Below are 17,624 nucleotides of genomic sequence, written 5' to 3'. Positions count from 1 at the left end.
TGGTTTTGCTGCTTATTTAAAAGTTGATCATGTTCTTCCATGAGTCCTCTAAGAAGGAAATTGAGTATTTTACAACGTGATGAAATACTGCTTTTACTTTATTGTAATTCCAGAACATCTTATTTAATAATTTACAAAGTACCTATTAATATTCCAATAAGAAAATTAAGTTGTCAGAAAGTGAAATTATAAGGTTCTTTGTTCTACTTTTTAGACTATATAAATGGAGGAGAATTATTTACTCACCTTTCACACAGAGAGAGATTCTCAGAAAATGAGGTGCAAATTTACATTGGGGAAATCGTTTTGGCACTTGAACATCTCCACAAGGTAAAGTAACTTTATCCTAGTGCTGATTTTGTGGAACTACAACTGTGTTCTTCTCACATCATGGAATTTTGTAAGGAGAACTGGTTTTTTTAGATGGTTTTTAAATTCAAAGTAACTTTAGCAGTGGGACATTAGTTGTATAGCTAGAAATACTTCCCAATGAAGTGTCTACTCATGTGCACTAGATTAAGTCTACAAGATTTTCTCTGCAGTGTGAGGACTGTATTGACAAATGATTGTTAATCCTTATGAAATGCTGTATGTCATTAAAACTAATTTATAGTCAATATGGACAGTGTTTGGGTTGCACTGTTGTTCAGTTGTCCTTACTTTGAAACAATTAAAGAGCAGAGTTCTAAATTTTCGCAGAACTGTAGACACGAAAAGTGTTACAGTTTTCAGAGGTAGCAAGTAGATTTGTAGGCTATTACAAAGTACGCATGTGTGGTCTGGTATGTATTACGGAAACATCCATTTTCATTCTTAAAGCTGAACTGAGTTTTGCACTCAACAGCAACTATTCAGTCACTGTTAGATTAAAGGATATAGTGTGTCCTTTAAATGTTAAGGCATTTTAAGGCACAGTGTAATTTCTGAGAATTTTTAGGTCGTTCAATTATTTCTTCAAAGACGTTTTAAAATAATATTTTTTGAGGTGCAACTTTCAGGTGTCAGATTACCTTAATAATGGGAATTTTGCTATCTTCATATTTAAATACACTAAAAAATGTCTCCTTGATATGGTTACACTGATTTGGAAATACTTATTCCTATATTCTGCTTGCAGTTGGGGATTATATATCGGGATATAAAACTTGAGAATATTCTCCTCGATTCTGATGGCCATGTGGTGCTGACAGACTTTGGTCTGAGTAAGGAGTTTCTTACTGATGAGGTGAGTATTTGAATCTCTAGTAAGTGCGGACAGAATCCAGCAGGATCACAAAGTCAGATTCTGTCTCATTGAAATCATAAACACATTTGAGAGGAGAGGATAAACTGCCTTCTAGACTCATACTTTCATAGAACAAAATCCAGTAGTCTGTTTAACTGGGTTTTGAGCTTTCATTTCATTGGTCTTTGGCCAGTGTTGTTGGACATTTTTGTCTGTTCTAGTTTTCTCTGAAATGCCTTCATGCTGTCTCCTGCTGCCCTTTAAAAGGAGAGATCCACATAAGTCTGAAAAGCCACTTATCATTATCAGATGCCTTTTTAAAAACGCTTGACTGTGCTAATACTTTGCAGTGACTAGGCAAATGGTATGCTATGACTCTTCTTTATGCTAATAATAATTATTGTATTATTATCTTGTCTGTTTCTCATGTCTGTGTCACTTTTGATAAGCTTAATTGCCAGCTTTTAGGATAAAATCTTACCTCTTATTAAATATGTGCATAGTACCTACCATGGTGATCTCTGGCTGTTGATGTTGGTTGTTAATTATTCGTAAGGTACAGTTTCATCTCCAAATATGCTTTTAGATTTCGGAGTCAAAATTGCACAGAATTTTACTTCTGAGAGAATTTTAAAATGGCTATTTTTTGGCTTTCACTTTAGGTATCAGAGGTATTGAAATCTGGGACTTAAAATCCAGAAGTCTTTGTTAGAAGCAGCAGAGGGATTTTCTAAAAATAGGTAACTGGTAGTTTCCTCTAGAATATTTGCATTTCAAATGGAGTCTGGTAGGATTTGGGAAGTACCATTTTAAGAGATAAGAAATGTTAGTTTTTGAAGCAGGGGAATAGTATGGATAATGTCAGTATATTCCTTTTATAGCATGAAACCAAGAGGAGGTTCAACTGGCATAAGGGATTAGCAGCAGATTGCCAGACTAGTGCAAGAGACAAAGTACAGGGAGATGCTGTTTTCAGCAGGAAGGAATGATAGTAAAAGGTGTGGCTAGAGAGGGTAGGACCTGCTTGGAGTTGTGAGAGAAGCTATGCTGGGCACAGGAGACAATGTAAAGTACATGGAATGGTGTTACTGCACCAATGGGAGAGAAAAGGAGCAGTCCCCCAGCCTTTGAGCCAAAGTTAAATGAAGCTGAAATCTTCTCTGGGATAGGAATGTCATAAGGAATCAGGACCCTCTTTAAGTTTCAAAACAAATGGTTTTAGGAAATAATTTTATTTCTCATCTGTTATCACCTCTGGGATGTCATTTGCAAGCAGTGCAAGGAAAGGGGAGGCCTTGGATAAGCATCAGACATGCCTGTCTGCTTTTCCCACACTCTGAATTGGATTCCTCTTTCTCCAGTCATTAAATAAGGCAGTCATGCTACTTGGTCATTTAATGTTGGTTCCTCTGACTCAAATCCATTCTGTTTTCAATATATACCTCAGAAATCTCTTCATTTAACCATACTTTTTATCACATTCTTCACATTTTATATTTGTCTTCCCTGTCAAAAAAAGCTCAACATTTCTAGTGTTTCTTTTAAGGAAAAAAGTAATCGCAATTGTATTGTTTGCTTTCAAAATCTAAGAAATTGTCTGCACTTGACTACAGTTTTCATGTGTGCTATTGTAATTTAGCTACTGAACCTAAACGTGATTAGAATGGGCCATTTACACATAAAAATTGACATTTCATATTTTATCGTCTGTAGACAATTCAGCTACTATTAGAACACTTACAATTCACATTACGAAAGATACTTAATTTACACTTCTGAACCAACGCAGTTATAAGAGGTAAAATTTGCCTGTATCACTGCATAGCTTTATATCTGTTTTCATGCTCACTGGTAACACTTTTAAATAAAATTACATAACTGCGTAAGTCAGATAAGTGTTACATTTGCAATTTAATCAGAGCAGTATGCTTTCCTTTCTCCCCCTTTCTTCACACTTCTTCCCTGTCCCACTCTGGTTCTTGCAAGAACTTTGCCATTAAAAAAGTATACTTATGCAAGTAGAATTTATTCTAGTAACCCTCCTCTTTGGATTTTATTTTCTGAAACAAGATACATTTACGTTAAGAAGGTATAAAAATTATCAGCAATTACAAGCATGTATTATGCTTAGAATTCTTATCAGAAAGAATTATTTACTGTCTATTTATGAATTTCAGGTGGTTTTGTAGTTAGGGATTCTTGCTAGGAAACATCATAGTTCAATGTTTTCATTATCCCTGCTTTAATCTGATGGTTGTTAAATATTTCCAGGTACCTGAGAAATATAGAATCTAACAGAAGTTGTTTTATAATAAAAAGTGCACTATTTCTTGACTGTATTAACTATACCAGAGTAATTGACTATTCAACAATGATGACATGGGAAACTGCTTTTCCTAAGCATGGTTTGAGTGAAAGGAAGTAAATGTGTGTGACTTCTGGGAAAACAGAAACCTGCTGATTTCTGGCATGCTACTGAAGCATGAGTGTGAAGAGTGCATTGTCAAGTATCCTTTTTGTTTTACAATTATTATGTGAAAATGCTTATAACATGAAACGATTACAAATCCAAGTTGAGAGCAGTGCAGTTTTATAGGCTTTAAAGTGTGTTATGCTACCCTTTCACTGAAAACTGTCTTGTACAAGTGGCAGTCTGATTTTCCCTTTGTTTTTATCTCTAAAATATGCTTGTATTTGCATGCAAAATGACAGAATCACCTGACCGGAATAAAGTAGTTGAATAAAAATGAATTTTCACATAGGATAGGTCAGTATCACAAGGTATTTAGGTATGAAGTGAATTCTGATAATTCACATTTTACTTAATTTCATGAAGACCTACAGTTTGAGTAACCTCACCATAGAATGGGATTAGGTAAGAGGTTGAAATGAATAGTACATTTTTAGAATTAAGTTTTATGGCATTTGCATTCTTATTCCTGTGATGAATTTGAGGCTAATCCTTCTGATTTAACTCTCAACTGGATTGCAGAAGAAATCGGGTTAAAAAGACATTTTTTAGCCTTATGCTTTCATGCATCTCTGAGTTCCTATCTGACTGCAATGTGAACATATTTGCACATGACATTACTATAAATTATCAGAGGTGTGGGGGATTGATGGCACAGGCAGACTTTGTATTGAAACTTCTACAACACTACTTTGTTCATTGCAGAAATACAGTCACTTTGGTGTTGCTGGTTTTTTTTTTTTCAAGAGTTTTGCATTTCATTTACCTTTAAAAAGCAAAATGCCTATGTTGGTATTTTTTTGCCATCTTATTTTGTAGTATCTTTATCTTCCGGATTTGTGGTTTAGGTATATTTTTATCTTATGTCATTAATAGCTCTACTTGTATGCTGGAATTGTTTTGATTTGGTTAATGTCAGTTTAAGTCATCAGGTCTGGTCTTCATTTTAATGTTTATTGTTAAAATGCTACTTCTTCAATCTTTTTTTCCCCCCTCACATGTCCTTTAGTTCTGTAACTACATTAAAAAAATAATATTTTAGTATATATGGAGAACTTTGTCTTAAAAAAACCAATCCAAATACTTTCACTGAATTATTGTAGTAGTAATCTATTCTGTTGGACCATGCATAACAACATTTTGTGTTGATTAAATTCCATAATCCATAATACACTTTCTTCCCGAGTATAGTGAAATGCTTTTTCATTGGTACATGTTTTCTGCATTAGCTTAAGTTCGTTTTGAAGTTTTTGTGTTTGTTTAATGAAGTTTTAAAAAATTATGTAGTTAATACTGAATGTTGTCAGTCTCCAGACAGTATATTTGAGAGCATACAAATGCCTCGGTAATAAATAAGAGTAGATATTCTGTATGAGGGAGGATTGAATTATAATCTAAATCAATTGGATAGGTATCTGTCTGATGTGTAGAATGAATAGTTCAGATACATTATTGTTTTCCCATCTGAAAATCTCTTGGTGAGAGTTGCAAATTCAGTTATAACTGTCAGATGTTTTCACTGTTGAATTGTTTGCTTTCATTAGCTGGTTGAGTGAACATTTTGTTCTGGAAAGAAAATTAGTATGTAATTTTAAAGAAAATTTCATTAAAGAAAAAAATCCTAAAAAGGTGCTTAGTCCACTGTGGATTTTGGTAAATGTAGTAGTAAGAGATTCATACACATTCTTAGAGCAATTTAAAGGTAGCGCAGAACAGAGGGAAGATACTACAACTTGATTCTTTAGTGCTGTATGAACTGTCACCTTATTTGAGTAACCTGGTAGATTAGCTGTGCATTTAAGTTTAAAAGACCCTTTATAATCGTCTAATTAAAGTGATAATGTCTGAGCATCTTAATTTGATAGTGCATCCTCTGAACTTTGAGCACTCTTTTGCCAAGATGAGTTAGAATAATTTGTGCTGTGAATGACTCTTACTGGATCTGCTTCCATTAACTGGACTCATTTAATTGTAAAGCCATGTCATCAATGACCAGATAACTATTCATGCCTCACCCAAGAGGTATCCCTTTTTCAATGCTTACCACAAAGGTGATTGTGCTTTCCGACTGGAGCAATAATGCAGAAGACTGGAGCACAAAATACATTCAATCCAGATTTTGATGCCAGAATCTCAAAGTGCCATTAAAATTTTTTGCAAGGCATATAATGATTTCTTACAGTGACTGCTCAAAGGATATTGTTTTCTTACTGTAATATACCACTTAAAAATCACATTTTTTGGGAAATACTGATCCATGTGTTAAATAGCCTGATGTTCTCTATCAGATCTTAGAATGATATGTTGCTAGTTAACTCAGGAAAAGTCTGTTTCTGTTTTCCAAGGGGAAAAAAAGTAACTTTTTTTAGGGTAAACACTGCCACCCTTATTAATCTCATAGATTTCTTTTTACCTCTTGACTTACTGTGAATACTTAACTTCAATGGAACTTAGGCAGCCAGGTGTGAAAAGCTTATATGAAAAGAGATTTGTGGACATATGAAAATTAATTTAGAACCAGGTGGATTGCTTTTGAGCAAAATTGCTTGTTCCTTCTCCTCTACCTTTTACATCTGGTGCTTTATGATACTATGAAGGTTTATTTGGCATTTCCTATGCTTTTCTTTTACATTCTGTTTTTTAAAAATAAATTTTTGAAGGTCTGCAATGACAATTATTCCCAGAATTGGTACTCTTCATACCTTATAATTTTGCCTCTGAAGACAGAGGATTTTTTCAGGTTTTGCTTTGTATACCATTCTTTGTCTTTCAGTAGTTACCTCTCTCTCTCAAAAGATGATGCTTTAGAAAACATATCTTCCAAAACCTGGAATTTTGAGAAGAATCTAGTACAGAACGTTCATCTGGGATGACAGTGGTGCATACTTGCATTCCTCCCACACAATACTGTGCTGTTTCTGAATTTTTTTGCCTGCAGAACTAAGACTTTTGTGTTCTTTTTTCTTAATTATTTGCTTTATAAATCCATTATCAGGAACTAGTCCTTGCAGAACTGCAATTGCATTGCACTGTGAAAGCAAACATAGCCACTGTATAAGTCTGTGAAGAGGGTTTCTTGAACCTCCACTTGATGAGAGTGTAGCCTTACACTGAGTTATGTTTTGGTGCCACAGCCATAGAGGTCACATGTTTCTTGGCTGATGTGCGGTACCAGGTTTAGCTGTTCTTTCTCTCCCTCTTAAGTGTGTGTTATGGCAGCTGCTGGCAGGCAAATCTCATGCTTGCTTGAAAAAAATCAGTGGCCTGATTCTGTGTCTGTTTTGGAAGCAGAAGTCATTACTGTGTCTAGTTCTGGCATGAGGTATAGTAACCAATGTGGTATTTTGATTTAACTGGCTTCTGCAAGTAGGAACAGCCACCAGGAGAGGAGTTTTAATTATTTTCAGATTATTATATGAATTTATTTTTTATTAAGTCCTCCTGAGGTGACATTTCAAACTAGTGGACCTTTGATCTCTGCCATATTGTTTGGAACCGTAGTTCTTGGTCTAGGCTAAACCCTTTCTTTTGTACTATAATCTTCATTATGAATTGGTTGAATGCAGCAGAGCAGTCTTAACCAGTGTACCACTGAACATTTTTCCTGTCTTTGTTCTTCCTCCTCTGTCTCCTGTGGAGATCATAGTTTTGGTCCTGAATAGAAGTTTGTTGTGGTTTAGGCCCAGCCAGCAACTAAGCACCATGTGGCCACTTGCTCACTCCGCCTGGTGGCATAGGGAGACGAAAATAAAAGTCTCATGGGTTGAGACAAGACAGGGAAGGATCACTCATCACTTATGGTCATGGACAAAACAGACTCAACTTTGGGGGAAAATAATTCAATTTTCTGTCAATAAAACCAGAGTAGGACAGTGAGAAATAAACTCAAATCTTAAAAACACCTTTCCCCAACTGCTCCCTTCTTCCCATGTTCAACTTTGCTCTCAATTTCTCTACCTCCTCCTCCTCAGCAGCAGCACAGTGGGGTGGGGAATAAGGGTTACGGTCAGTTTGTCACCCATTGTTTCTGCTGCTCCTTCCTCTTCAGGGGGAGGACTTCTCTCACTCTTCCTCTGTTTCAGTGTGGGGTCCCTACTACAAGAGGCAGTCTTCCATGAACTCCATGAGTCCTTCCCACAGGCTGTAGTTCTTCATGAACTGCTCCAGTGTGGGTCCCTTATGTGAAGTGCAGTCCTTTGGGAACAGATGGCTCCAGCGTGGGTCCCCCATGGGGTCACAAGTCCTGCCAGCAAACCTGCTCCAGCATGGGCATCTCTCTCCACTGGGCCACAGGTCCTGCCAGGAGCCTGCTCCAGTGTGGGCTTCCCCTGCTGCCCTCCTTCAGGCATCCCCCTGCTCCATTGTGGGGTCCTCCCCAGGCTGCAGGTGGAGATCTGCTCCCCCGTGGCCCTCCACGGGCTGCGGGGGCACAGCTGCCTCACCATGGGCTGCACCGCGGGCTGCAGGGGAATCTCTGCTCTGGCACCTGGAGCACCTCCTCCCCTTCCTCCTTCACTGACTTTGGTGTTTACAGGGTTGTTTCTGTCACATCCCTCTCCTTTCTCTGCTGCAGGTCACTCAGGAGTTTTTTTTCCCCCTTTAAATATATAATCACATAAAAGGCTACTGATGTTGCTGATTGGCTTGGCCTTGGCCAGTGGTGGGTCCAACTTGGAGCTGGAGAAGTTTCTATCAGCTTCTCAAAGGAGCCACCCTTGTAGCCCTTCCCCTGCTACCAAAATCCTACCACACAAACCCAATATGAAGTTACAGCTACAGAAGCAACAGTCTACAGCTGAGAGAGCTCTTGGGTGAAGCTGTACTCTTTCTGATACGGTAGAGCTTAATTACCCAGTGTTATGTCTGGCTATTATGACCTGTGTTGGTTTAAGCCCTGTTGGGACCAGAGACCATGTTGCTGTTGTCCCTCCCCCACCCTCGGACACAAGTAGGGCACAGACCCCGGATTGAGATAAGAAGAAATTTAATACAACAGTGTAATAAACAATCTGTACAACAGCAGTAAACAGTAATAACAGTGAACAAGACAAAAGATACACAGAGAAATACCGCAGTGGTTACAGACAGCTCGCTCGCGTGCTCCCTGTGACCAAAGCCACAAAGGAAAAATTTCCCGCGCTCCCTTGCTGGACCTGACGTCAGCATGATATGAATAGCCTGGCTGGAGATCCCTTCCCCCTCTCTGCTGGAGAAAACTTAACCCTATCCTAGCTGAACCAGGACATGACCAAAAGGGCTCCCAAAAGAATAAAAAAAAAAAAAAAAAAAGTGAGAAAAAAGAAACCAGTCAGTCTAGCATGTGCTTTGTTGGAACAGGATTTTTGTTTTTCATTTTAAATCTACATCACATCATTGAACTATGAGAGGGCTATTCTGTTGATTTTTTTTATTTTTTTTTTTATATGCCTTCCTAGACTGAGACTATAATTATTGTTATTCTGGACAATTAAAATGATGGTAACAAATGTTATGGATCTGATTTCTACGGAAACAGGATTTTTGTGGGTGTGTTTTTATTTAAGTAAATATCAATAAAATCACTTTCAGATAGGATGATCTCTTAAGGCTCACTGAAGGTATGAGGCCAGTTTCTGCATGGAATTTAGGCTTTTCATTCTTTAATTACGGTTTTCTTGAAGTGCAAAATCCATTCAGCAGGTCAGCTTGTTAGTAGCACCTCTGCTATGTGGCCTCTATACCAAGTAAATTTCCATTTATGACAGTATTCTTTTGATTTATCCTATGGCCCTGGTTTTCTCATTAAACTTGCCCAGGGAACTCTAATGACTCACATAATCAGTAGCTTATAGACAGTTTGTTGATGGCTGATGTATGAGATATTCTGTGTGATACTGCTGAACTTTTCAACTGCCTAAGTTCTTTAGTCTTATAGTCTGTTTCTAGAAGAACTGTGGTTCTTGAGTAGTTTGTCAGGGAGCGGCAGGACAGGGAGATTGTTCCTCACTTCAGTGTGAGCTGAATGATGCAGTCTATTGTATGTCTTTTGAGCAGATTGACTTTTCTTCTGCTACACTCTTGTAGCTGATGCAAAAGCAAGAGCAGATTTCACACACAAAGTTAAGACCATGTGAGAAGAAGCGTATGAAGTCACAGAAATTTTTCTGTGGGTTTCCTGTTCAGAATATTTATGAAGCACTACTTAAGAAACAGAATTTTTTTAAGTACAGTTAGTATATTGATAATCATACCAGAAAAGGAAACAGTCATTTCACAAGCAAGTCTCAATTTATCCAATATAACCTTGCAGTCTGTGACAGTATCCAGTGCCATTTACAGCAGTCTTTCTGCAGATACCAGAAGTACCTGGCAAGGCCAAATCTTCTTGAAGAATCTGCTGTATTAAGTCTCCTTCCTTAGTTTTGTAAAGACTTGTGAAGCATTCTGCATACATAAAGATTTTTGTACATCAGGGAAATGTTTCCTGCCACAGTTGAAACATGTGTGTTCTTAGTCTCACTGAATCATAGAACTGTAGCATATTCTGAGTTGGAAGGGGCCCATAAGAATCATCAAGTCCGACTTCTGACTTCACCTAGGGCCACCTACAGGTTAAACCATATATCCAAGACTGTTTGGGGCCATGACCACTTCCCTGAGGAACTGTTTCAGTGCTTGACCACCCTCTCAGTGAAGAATTTTTTTCCTCATATCCAGTCTCAACTTCCCCTCATGCAGCTTTAAGCCATTCCCTTGCTTCCTATCACAGGACACCAGAGAGAAGAAATCAGCACCTCCTTGTCTGCTCTCTAGCAAGAGAACACTATACACAGCTGTAAGGTTACCCCTCCATCTCCCCTGCACTTCGCTGAACAAAACCTCCAGAAAAGTCATGCTCTCTAGTCCTTTCACCATCTTTGTTGCACTGCTTTGGACACATTCTGATACTTTTATATCCTCCTTATAGTGGGGCCTAAAGCTTCACACAGTACTCAAATAAGGCTGCACCAATGATGTGTATAGTGAGACAATTTTTTTTGGACTTGTTAGCTATGATGTGCTTAAAGCACCTAGGATATACTTGGTTCCTTTTTTTTCACCTGCATACACTGATGACTCATACTGAGCTTACCATCAACAAACCCCCTAAATCCCTTTCTGTAGGGCTGTACTCCAGACTCTTGTCCCACAATCTCCACATTGATCTCTCATTGCAGGAGAGATCAACTGCCTCTGGTTTCTTTCATTAGAGATTGGTTGTTGTACCTAGGAAACATTAATGACTTCAAGGATAAAGTATCTCTCGATGTATTTCTCCTCCTTGTAGTTTGTGCTATCCAGCAAGTAATCATTTTGGCCGAACTTTTCAAGAACCAAAAGCACAGCGTCCCTGCAGATCTTTCTTACTTTAGAACATAAGTTGGAAATGTACCATTTTATACAAGAATCACAATACTCTGGTGTCACAGAAACGTTATCTGTCATTTATTTCTATTCCATGGGGTCCCATCCCCAGTTGTGAGTCTTACCCCTATGCAAAGACATCTTTTTTCTTTTGGCATCTTTAGCTCCTAAGAAATTACCACATGCCATGCACCTGGTAATATAAGACTTATCCTCATCAGAGTAGAAAACCTGGGTTGTAAATACATCAGGATTACATATTTTCATGTATTAGAATTTTTATTCACTAAAGATAATTCAAAGAAGGGTCTTTATATTCATCATAACTTTACCAGTTCCAAAATGTTGGTTTGAAAACTTAAATCATCTGGAGACTGGCTTTTTGTTATATATATTACATGCAGACTGCTTCCATTTTATTCTACATGAGAGGCATTTTCACACAATAGTGGTAGATTTTACTTGCAGCCCTGAGTGTTTTACAGAAGTTGGAAACATAGTAGTAGCTCATCTAATTTACATGGTGTACACATTCTCATGAAGTATATAACCTGTTAGGTGATTGCTTAAAAAGAAAACCCAAGATACATGTTTTAGCTAAACTATGGTTTTCATCAGTTTGCTTTTTCATTTCTGTACCTGATCTGAAACTTGGTATGGAGAATTTTACTACCTATGCAATAAGGAGGAATTGTCCTTGACTTTAAGTAGTAAGATCATAGCTGTATTAGATTAAAAACCTTTTTTAAACTTGCTATGCAATTTCAGAGTTAACAACAGTTAAGCATTCCTCTTGTCTTGCTAGGTCATAACATTTTGAAGCCTTCATAATGATGAGTTCAGATTAAGTGAATGAAGTAGTTTAATTTGCCAGCTAACAAGTATGGACAAGCATAGGAATCCCGTAAGAATGTTGCTGAAATCTCTGAAAGAACCCAGCCAAAACATACATAGTAATTCTCCTATTTCTCTGTGACAAAAAAAGTGATAAGAACCAGTAATTCTTGTCTGGATTGGAGAACTTTCAGTGGATTTGTGGAGAGTCAGTCCTGAGAGCAGCCCTGAATGCCTTCAGTGAGCTTCTGTCTGGCCACTGGGTTCCCTTCTGTTCCACTGCACCCTCTTGCTCTATGTCTCTATGTGCTTCAGTCACGGAGTTCTTGCTGACAGATAAAGTATGTACCATTGAAGACTGCAACACTGACTCTTCAACTCTAGAGGTTGTCTTTGTGCTCTTTAGCCCAAGAGCACTTACTGTTTCTAGGTTTTGTTGTGGTTTTTTTTAATACTGAATACACTAGAGGAGTAATTCTTAAGCTATTTGATTATGTTCCTAAAATATTTGATATGAATACAGACTGTGAGTCCAAGCCAATTTAATAGCTGAGAAGTGCCCTTTCCCTAATATTTTGTAGTTTGCATTTCTTGACATTATTACCCTAGAAATGATGTACTCTAGGGTTTAACCAAGCCCTTTGACCAGATCCTAACATTGCTTCTATTAGCAAGGAATTCCTATAAGAGAACACATACACTATTAAAGAATGTTTAGAGTAGTTTGGAGTTTTTTTAAGTTGCAAAATTATTTAAGGAGTCAAGTTTTGCGGTTTGAAGAAATATGATAGTAGTATAGTTCCAGAATGTGTCATATCTGATCTTCAGGGTAGTAGTCCAGCTCAGTTAAGAACAAAGTATTTGTGCATTAAGTAGTTGGAGAACAGAAGCAGTCTGTTCTGTTTCAAAGGTGACCTTTCATGTAGTTGGAGAACTGGGTCCTAATTGTGAATGCTGAAAAGAATGGCTTCAGTGAATACTTGGCTAATCTTCTGACTAAAATATGTTTGCACAAAGACTGTTGTGAATAAAATAAGCTGTAGAATCCTAGTGTCTGTTGGAGCAGTGGCATGTGTTGTTTGAATGCAATTTGTCAGGTTGAAGAAGTACTTCAAAGGCCATATATTTAAATGTTAAATAATACCTCTTCAAATTGCAAATAACTGTTCTAAGACACTTGAGTGCTTTCCATATACACATTCACACTTTTAAGATGAGATCACAAATGCTCAAAGTTCTGAAGCATTTTCCCAAAGCAGTATTTGTATGGCAAATAGATTCTCTCCTTAAGCTTAGTGCGCACGTATAGAACAGCATACTTGTCTTATGCCTCAGTATTTTGAATGAGATACTCTGGATTGAGCATCTGGTTATTCTTTGCAAGTGTGTGGTTTTGTTTTGTTTTACCTATGTTAGTATTCTTTTAGCTTTATCTCAACTCACCCTTTACAGTATTCACACCTAGGTAGCCTTAATGTTTTTGTTTGGGTGCTTTGCTTTGATGTGTATTTGTTTTGGTCCGGAGGCCTCTGAAATAACATCCTGTGAGTTCTTAAAACTTGATTTGATCTCTTTATTTTTGTTTTTGCTCCCAGTTTTCCAATGCTCAAATGGCATGCTCCAGTTTGCTAAATCTGTCCAGTCTGTCTTGTGTATAAATAGCCAATTTAACAAGAGATGGGTGCATTTTGTGCTTAATTGTTTGTATAGATTGTGTATTTCTCTTGATGTAACTTCTAGTGACCTACAGAAGTCTAAACAGAAATGTTACTTTTCTTTAGTATTCAGCAGCAACATACCCCTGACACCATTTACTCAGGAGGTAAATGTATTAGCCATAGCCTCCTTCAATCTTGAACCTTTCGATGTGGGTCATCTTTTGCTCTGGGGCTGCTTTAGAGCTCCAAAAGCTGTTCTCTGTACTTTTCTTCAAGCTGACTCGATGCCCTGTCTGTCATGTTATGAGTAAGCATGACAATCACAAGATGCAGTTTTCAGTTATGCAGATCTTAGTTTCCAGAGAGTATGGTTAACTCGATTTTTTTTGAGTCCCTGAAGTAATGACGTTCTCTGCTCATTGAAGGAGTTATAATACCCTGTAACAGTCCCTTGGGATCTTGTCCTCTGCTCTAAGAAGACTTATTTTTCTTTACAAATACTAGTTTGGCCCTAACATTCGGACAGTTGTCTACCTGTGTCCTAGCTGAAGATGTCTTCAGCCAAGTATTAAAAACCACTTTGTTTCTCAGATGCAGATCTTTGGGTGCACATGATAAAATAATGCAGGCCTTCATGCCCTAGGTGCTGGGAGGTATCTGTCCTGAATCAGTTGTATTTCTTTGCCCAGCTCCCATGTTCTTTTGGATGTTAGGACACTGAATCAGACATTTTCATTGAACCTGGGCTGTGTGAGTTCTTCGTGGCACTGGAAACTAACACAATAACTTCTTAAATCAGATGTAATGGAGTAGCCCTTTGTCCAAATAGCTGGCTGCCCAAATAAGCTTGGCCCAATAGAGATGAGCCTTTCAGGAGCATGTTGTGCTTGTGTGATTCCTTGGCTCTCCTAGAAGTCTCATCTAATTCTTGTGGTTCACTCTGGAATTACAGTTCTTGTCGCACATACCCTCTTGTGACCTGCTGAAGTTATAAGACTTAATAACTGTCTGAGCTACCATTTGTCCTAGGTTGCAGTGTATTCTGTTAGCATCCTCATGAGGTGTCGAAATAAGGTGGGGCAGTGTTTCTTTGTTTCCCCCCGCCCCCACCTGCAGGCTATCTTTCTGCTAATGGCCCATCAATGCCATGCAGCATGACTCATCATCCCATTGTGAGATGCTCCACCCAGAGGGAGAAAACCAGCATTCCATCCTGGATATAACCCGAGATTCTGAATACCAGAGAGGCTCTCTTTTCCACGGGATTTCCAGAGGACAGGAGCTACTTAGCCTCCACTGGACTTTTCTGAGGAAGAGCAGATTTTTTTTTCCTACAGAATCACTGCTTCGGGGGGACTGCAGCCACCGTTCTACCAGACTGCTACCACCACCCTGATTAACAGGGTGTCAGGTTGTATCCTGACTCTGTTAGTTTAACTCAGTGTTATCTGCCTTTATAACTTTTTTTTCTCCTTATTAAATTGTTATTCTGACTTGGTGTCTCCCACTAGTTTGTTTTCAAACTAGCACATATTTTGGCGCCCAGCGTGGGGCCTGGCTGTTGAGGAAAGTCAGAATTACAATTTTGTATTGTAAAAGCCACCTACTTGCTATGATGTTCAACATGCTTACATGGGTCTTGTATCTAGCTCTCTATATTTTTCCGCACGTGGGGAACTATCTGCCGATTTTAATGCTCCTGTGTAGACCAGGGTATGGTATAAAATTTTCTTTATTAGTCTACTATGTCTACTGCATGATAACCTCCAAGACAGTGAACATAATTCGGAATATATACTCAACTTTGTCTGCACGTCCTACTTTAGGCTGCTACATCTGGGGCCTCAACAATCATACCCATACCCTGGGGGGAGGATTAAAGAGTGTTCTTTTCCAGCTTTTCAGGCCGGACACAAGAGTTTTTGGAAATACTGAGTTCTCTGTGGATGTTAAGGATGGCATAATCTTCTTGTCAGTTCTTTTTTCTTTTTTCTCTATGACCTGCACTGTGTACACCATGCTTAGGATCAGAGCTGTGGCACAGCATCCTCAGCATGAGAGGGAAAAAAAGAGCAGAGCAACAAGCACCATGTCTACACAGACCGTCACAGAGGAGAAAGAAACCAGATGCAAGACAACAGCATCCATGTCTGTGCAGACTGACACAGAGGAGGAAAAAACCAAAGGCGCTGAAAGCATCTCCACACAAACCGTCACTGAACCAGAACAGCCTAAACCGATTGCAGTTGCCCCCGTGCAGAAGAAGAAATCAAAATGCAAATCAGTCCGCATAGTGACTGACGAGAATGCAGCAGGACCTTTGCACGCAGCAGAAGAGGCAGAGCCAGAGATCATCACTCGGTCGCTATCCCTGGGTGAGCTGCGTGACCTGCGGAGGGAATTCACCCGCCAGACAGAGTCTATCCTGACCTGGCTGCTCCGCATCTGGGACGCTGCAGCCAATGACACCATTCTGGATGGAAGTGAGGCCGGGCAACTGGGATCTCTGTCCCGGGATGTGGTCATTGACTAGGGGATCGGGAGAACCCAAGAAACCCTCAGCCTCTGGCAGCGACTGCTGACAAGTGTAAGGGACAGGTACCTTTGTAAAGAAGACCTCCAGGTGCACCAAGGAAAATGGAGCACAATGGAACAAGGTATCCGGTGCCTGAGGGAATTGGCTGTGCTGGAAATAATTTTCTCAGAAGATGAGAGATTTCCTAAGAGCCCAGATGGTGTCCAGTGCACGACACTGATGTGGTTGAGGTTCGCACGCCTTGGACCAGAGATGTACTCCCGTTACCTGGCAATGCTGCAATGGAGGGAAGGCGAGGACAGGGTGGGCGTCTCGGTCAACAAACTGAGAATTTACGAGGACACTGTCACAGCCCCATTTCGCACCCATGTCTCCTCCGTAGAAACAAGGCTGGCTGAGCAAGTCCGAAGCTTGATTGAAGAGGGCCATCAGAAACGGAAAAAGGAACTCAAGGAAGAAATTTACCACATCTCGCCAGAACCAACAAGAGTCTCTGCCATTAGGAGCAGGCGTCCCCCAACCAGGGAGAGAGGATACACCCCACGAGGTAATCTCTGGTTTTTCCTTCAGGAACATGGAGAAGACATGAGTAAGTGGGATGGAAAACCCACCTCCTCTTTGGCAGCCTGGGTACGTGAACTAAAAAGAGGGACAACTACCACAAGAAGCTCATCTAGAGTCAACACTGCTCCAGTCTCTCGCACACAGAATTCCAGATGGTATAGGGACGATAATATGACCGATCCTCTTGAAGGGACCTCTGGAGCATATTCACCGGAGGGAAGCAACATGTACCATGACCAGGAATAGAGGGGCCCTGCCTCTAGCCAGGTAGAGGAAAGGGATAATCGGATGTTTTGGACTGTGTGGATCCGATGGCCTGGCACATCTGACCCACAAAAATACACAGCTTTGGTTGACACCGGTGGTCAATGTACTCTGATACCATCAAGGTATGTGGGAGCAGAACCAATTTCTATTTCTGGGGTAACAGGAGGATCCCAGCAGCTGACTGTACTGGAAGCTGAAGTGAGTTTAACTGGGAATGAGTGGCAGAAACACCCCATTGTGACTGGCCCAGAGGCCCCGTGCATTCTCGGCATAGACTATCTCAGAAATGGATATTTCAAAGACCCAAAAGGACATCGTTGGGCTTTTGGGATAGCTGCTGTGGAGACAGAAGATATCAGACAACTGAATACATTGCCTGGCCTCTCAGATGACCCCTCTGCCGTGGGACTGCTAAGAGTTGAAGAACAGCAGGTGCCAATCGCCACAGCAACAGTGCACCGTCAGCAATACCGTACCAACAGAGACTCTGTGGTTCCCGTCCATGAGATGATTCGTAAACTGGAGAGCCAAGGGGTGGTCAGCAAGGCCCGTTCACCTTTCAACAGCCCTATATGGTCTGTGTGTAAGTCCAGTGGAGAATGGAGACTGACGGTGGATTACCGTGGCCTGAATGAGGTCACGCCACCATTGAGCGCTGCCGTGCCAGACATGTTGGAACTTCAGTAC

At 39.7% G+C, this 17,624-nt stretch overlaps 1 protein-coding gene across 3 annotated transcripts in view; it reads left to right on the top strand.

Moving 5' to 3' along the window:
• The window catches only part of RPS6KA5 (ribosomal protein S6 kinase A5), an 87,122-nt gene that overhangs the window by 27,971 nt on the left and 41,527 nt on the right, over positions 1-17,624 (top strand). The window contains exons 4-5 of one of the 3 annotated variants that reach the window (XM_074908541.1): positions 215-330; positions 1,118-1,225. The exons of 1 other annotated variant lie outside the window; for it this stretch is intronic. In XM_074908541.1, the coding sequence (XP_074764642.1) occupies positions 215-330; positions 1,118-1,225 (224 nt within the window). Of the gene's footprint in view, positions 1-214; positions 331-1,117; positions 1,226-17,624 lie in introns of those variants that run through there. One more of the 3 variants, XM_074908542.1, reaches the window with a different exon arrangement.

The sequence above is a fragment of the Athene noctua genome, chromosome 6 (assembly GCF_965140245.1).
Source record: "Athene noctua chromosome 6, bAthNoc1.hap1.1, whole genome shotgun sequence".
Taxonomy (NCBI): Eukaryota; Metazoa; Chordata; class Aves; order Strigiformes; family Strigidae; genus Athene; species Athene noctua.
Note: the sequence above shows the minus strand (reverse complement) of the source record. Positions and strands in the feature narration are given on the sequence as shown.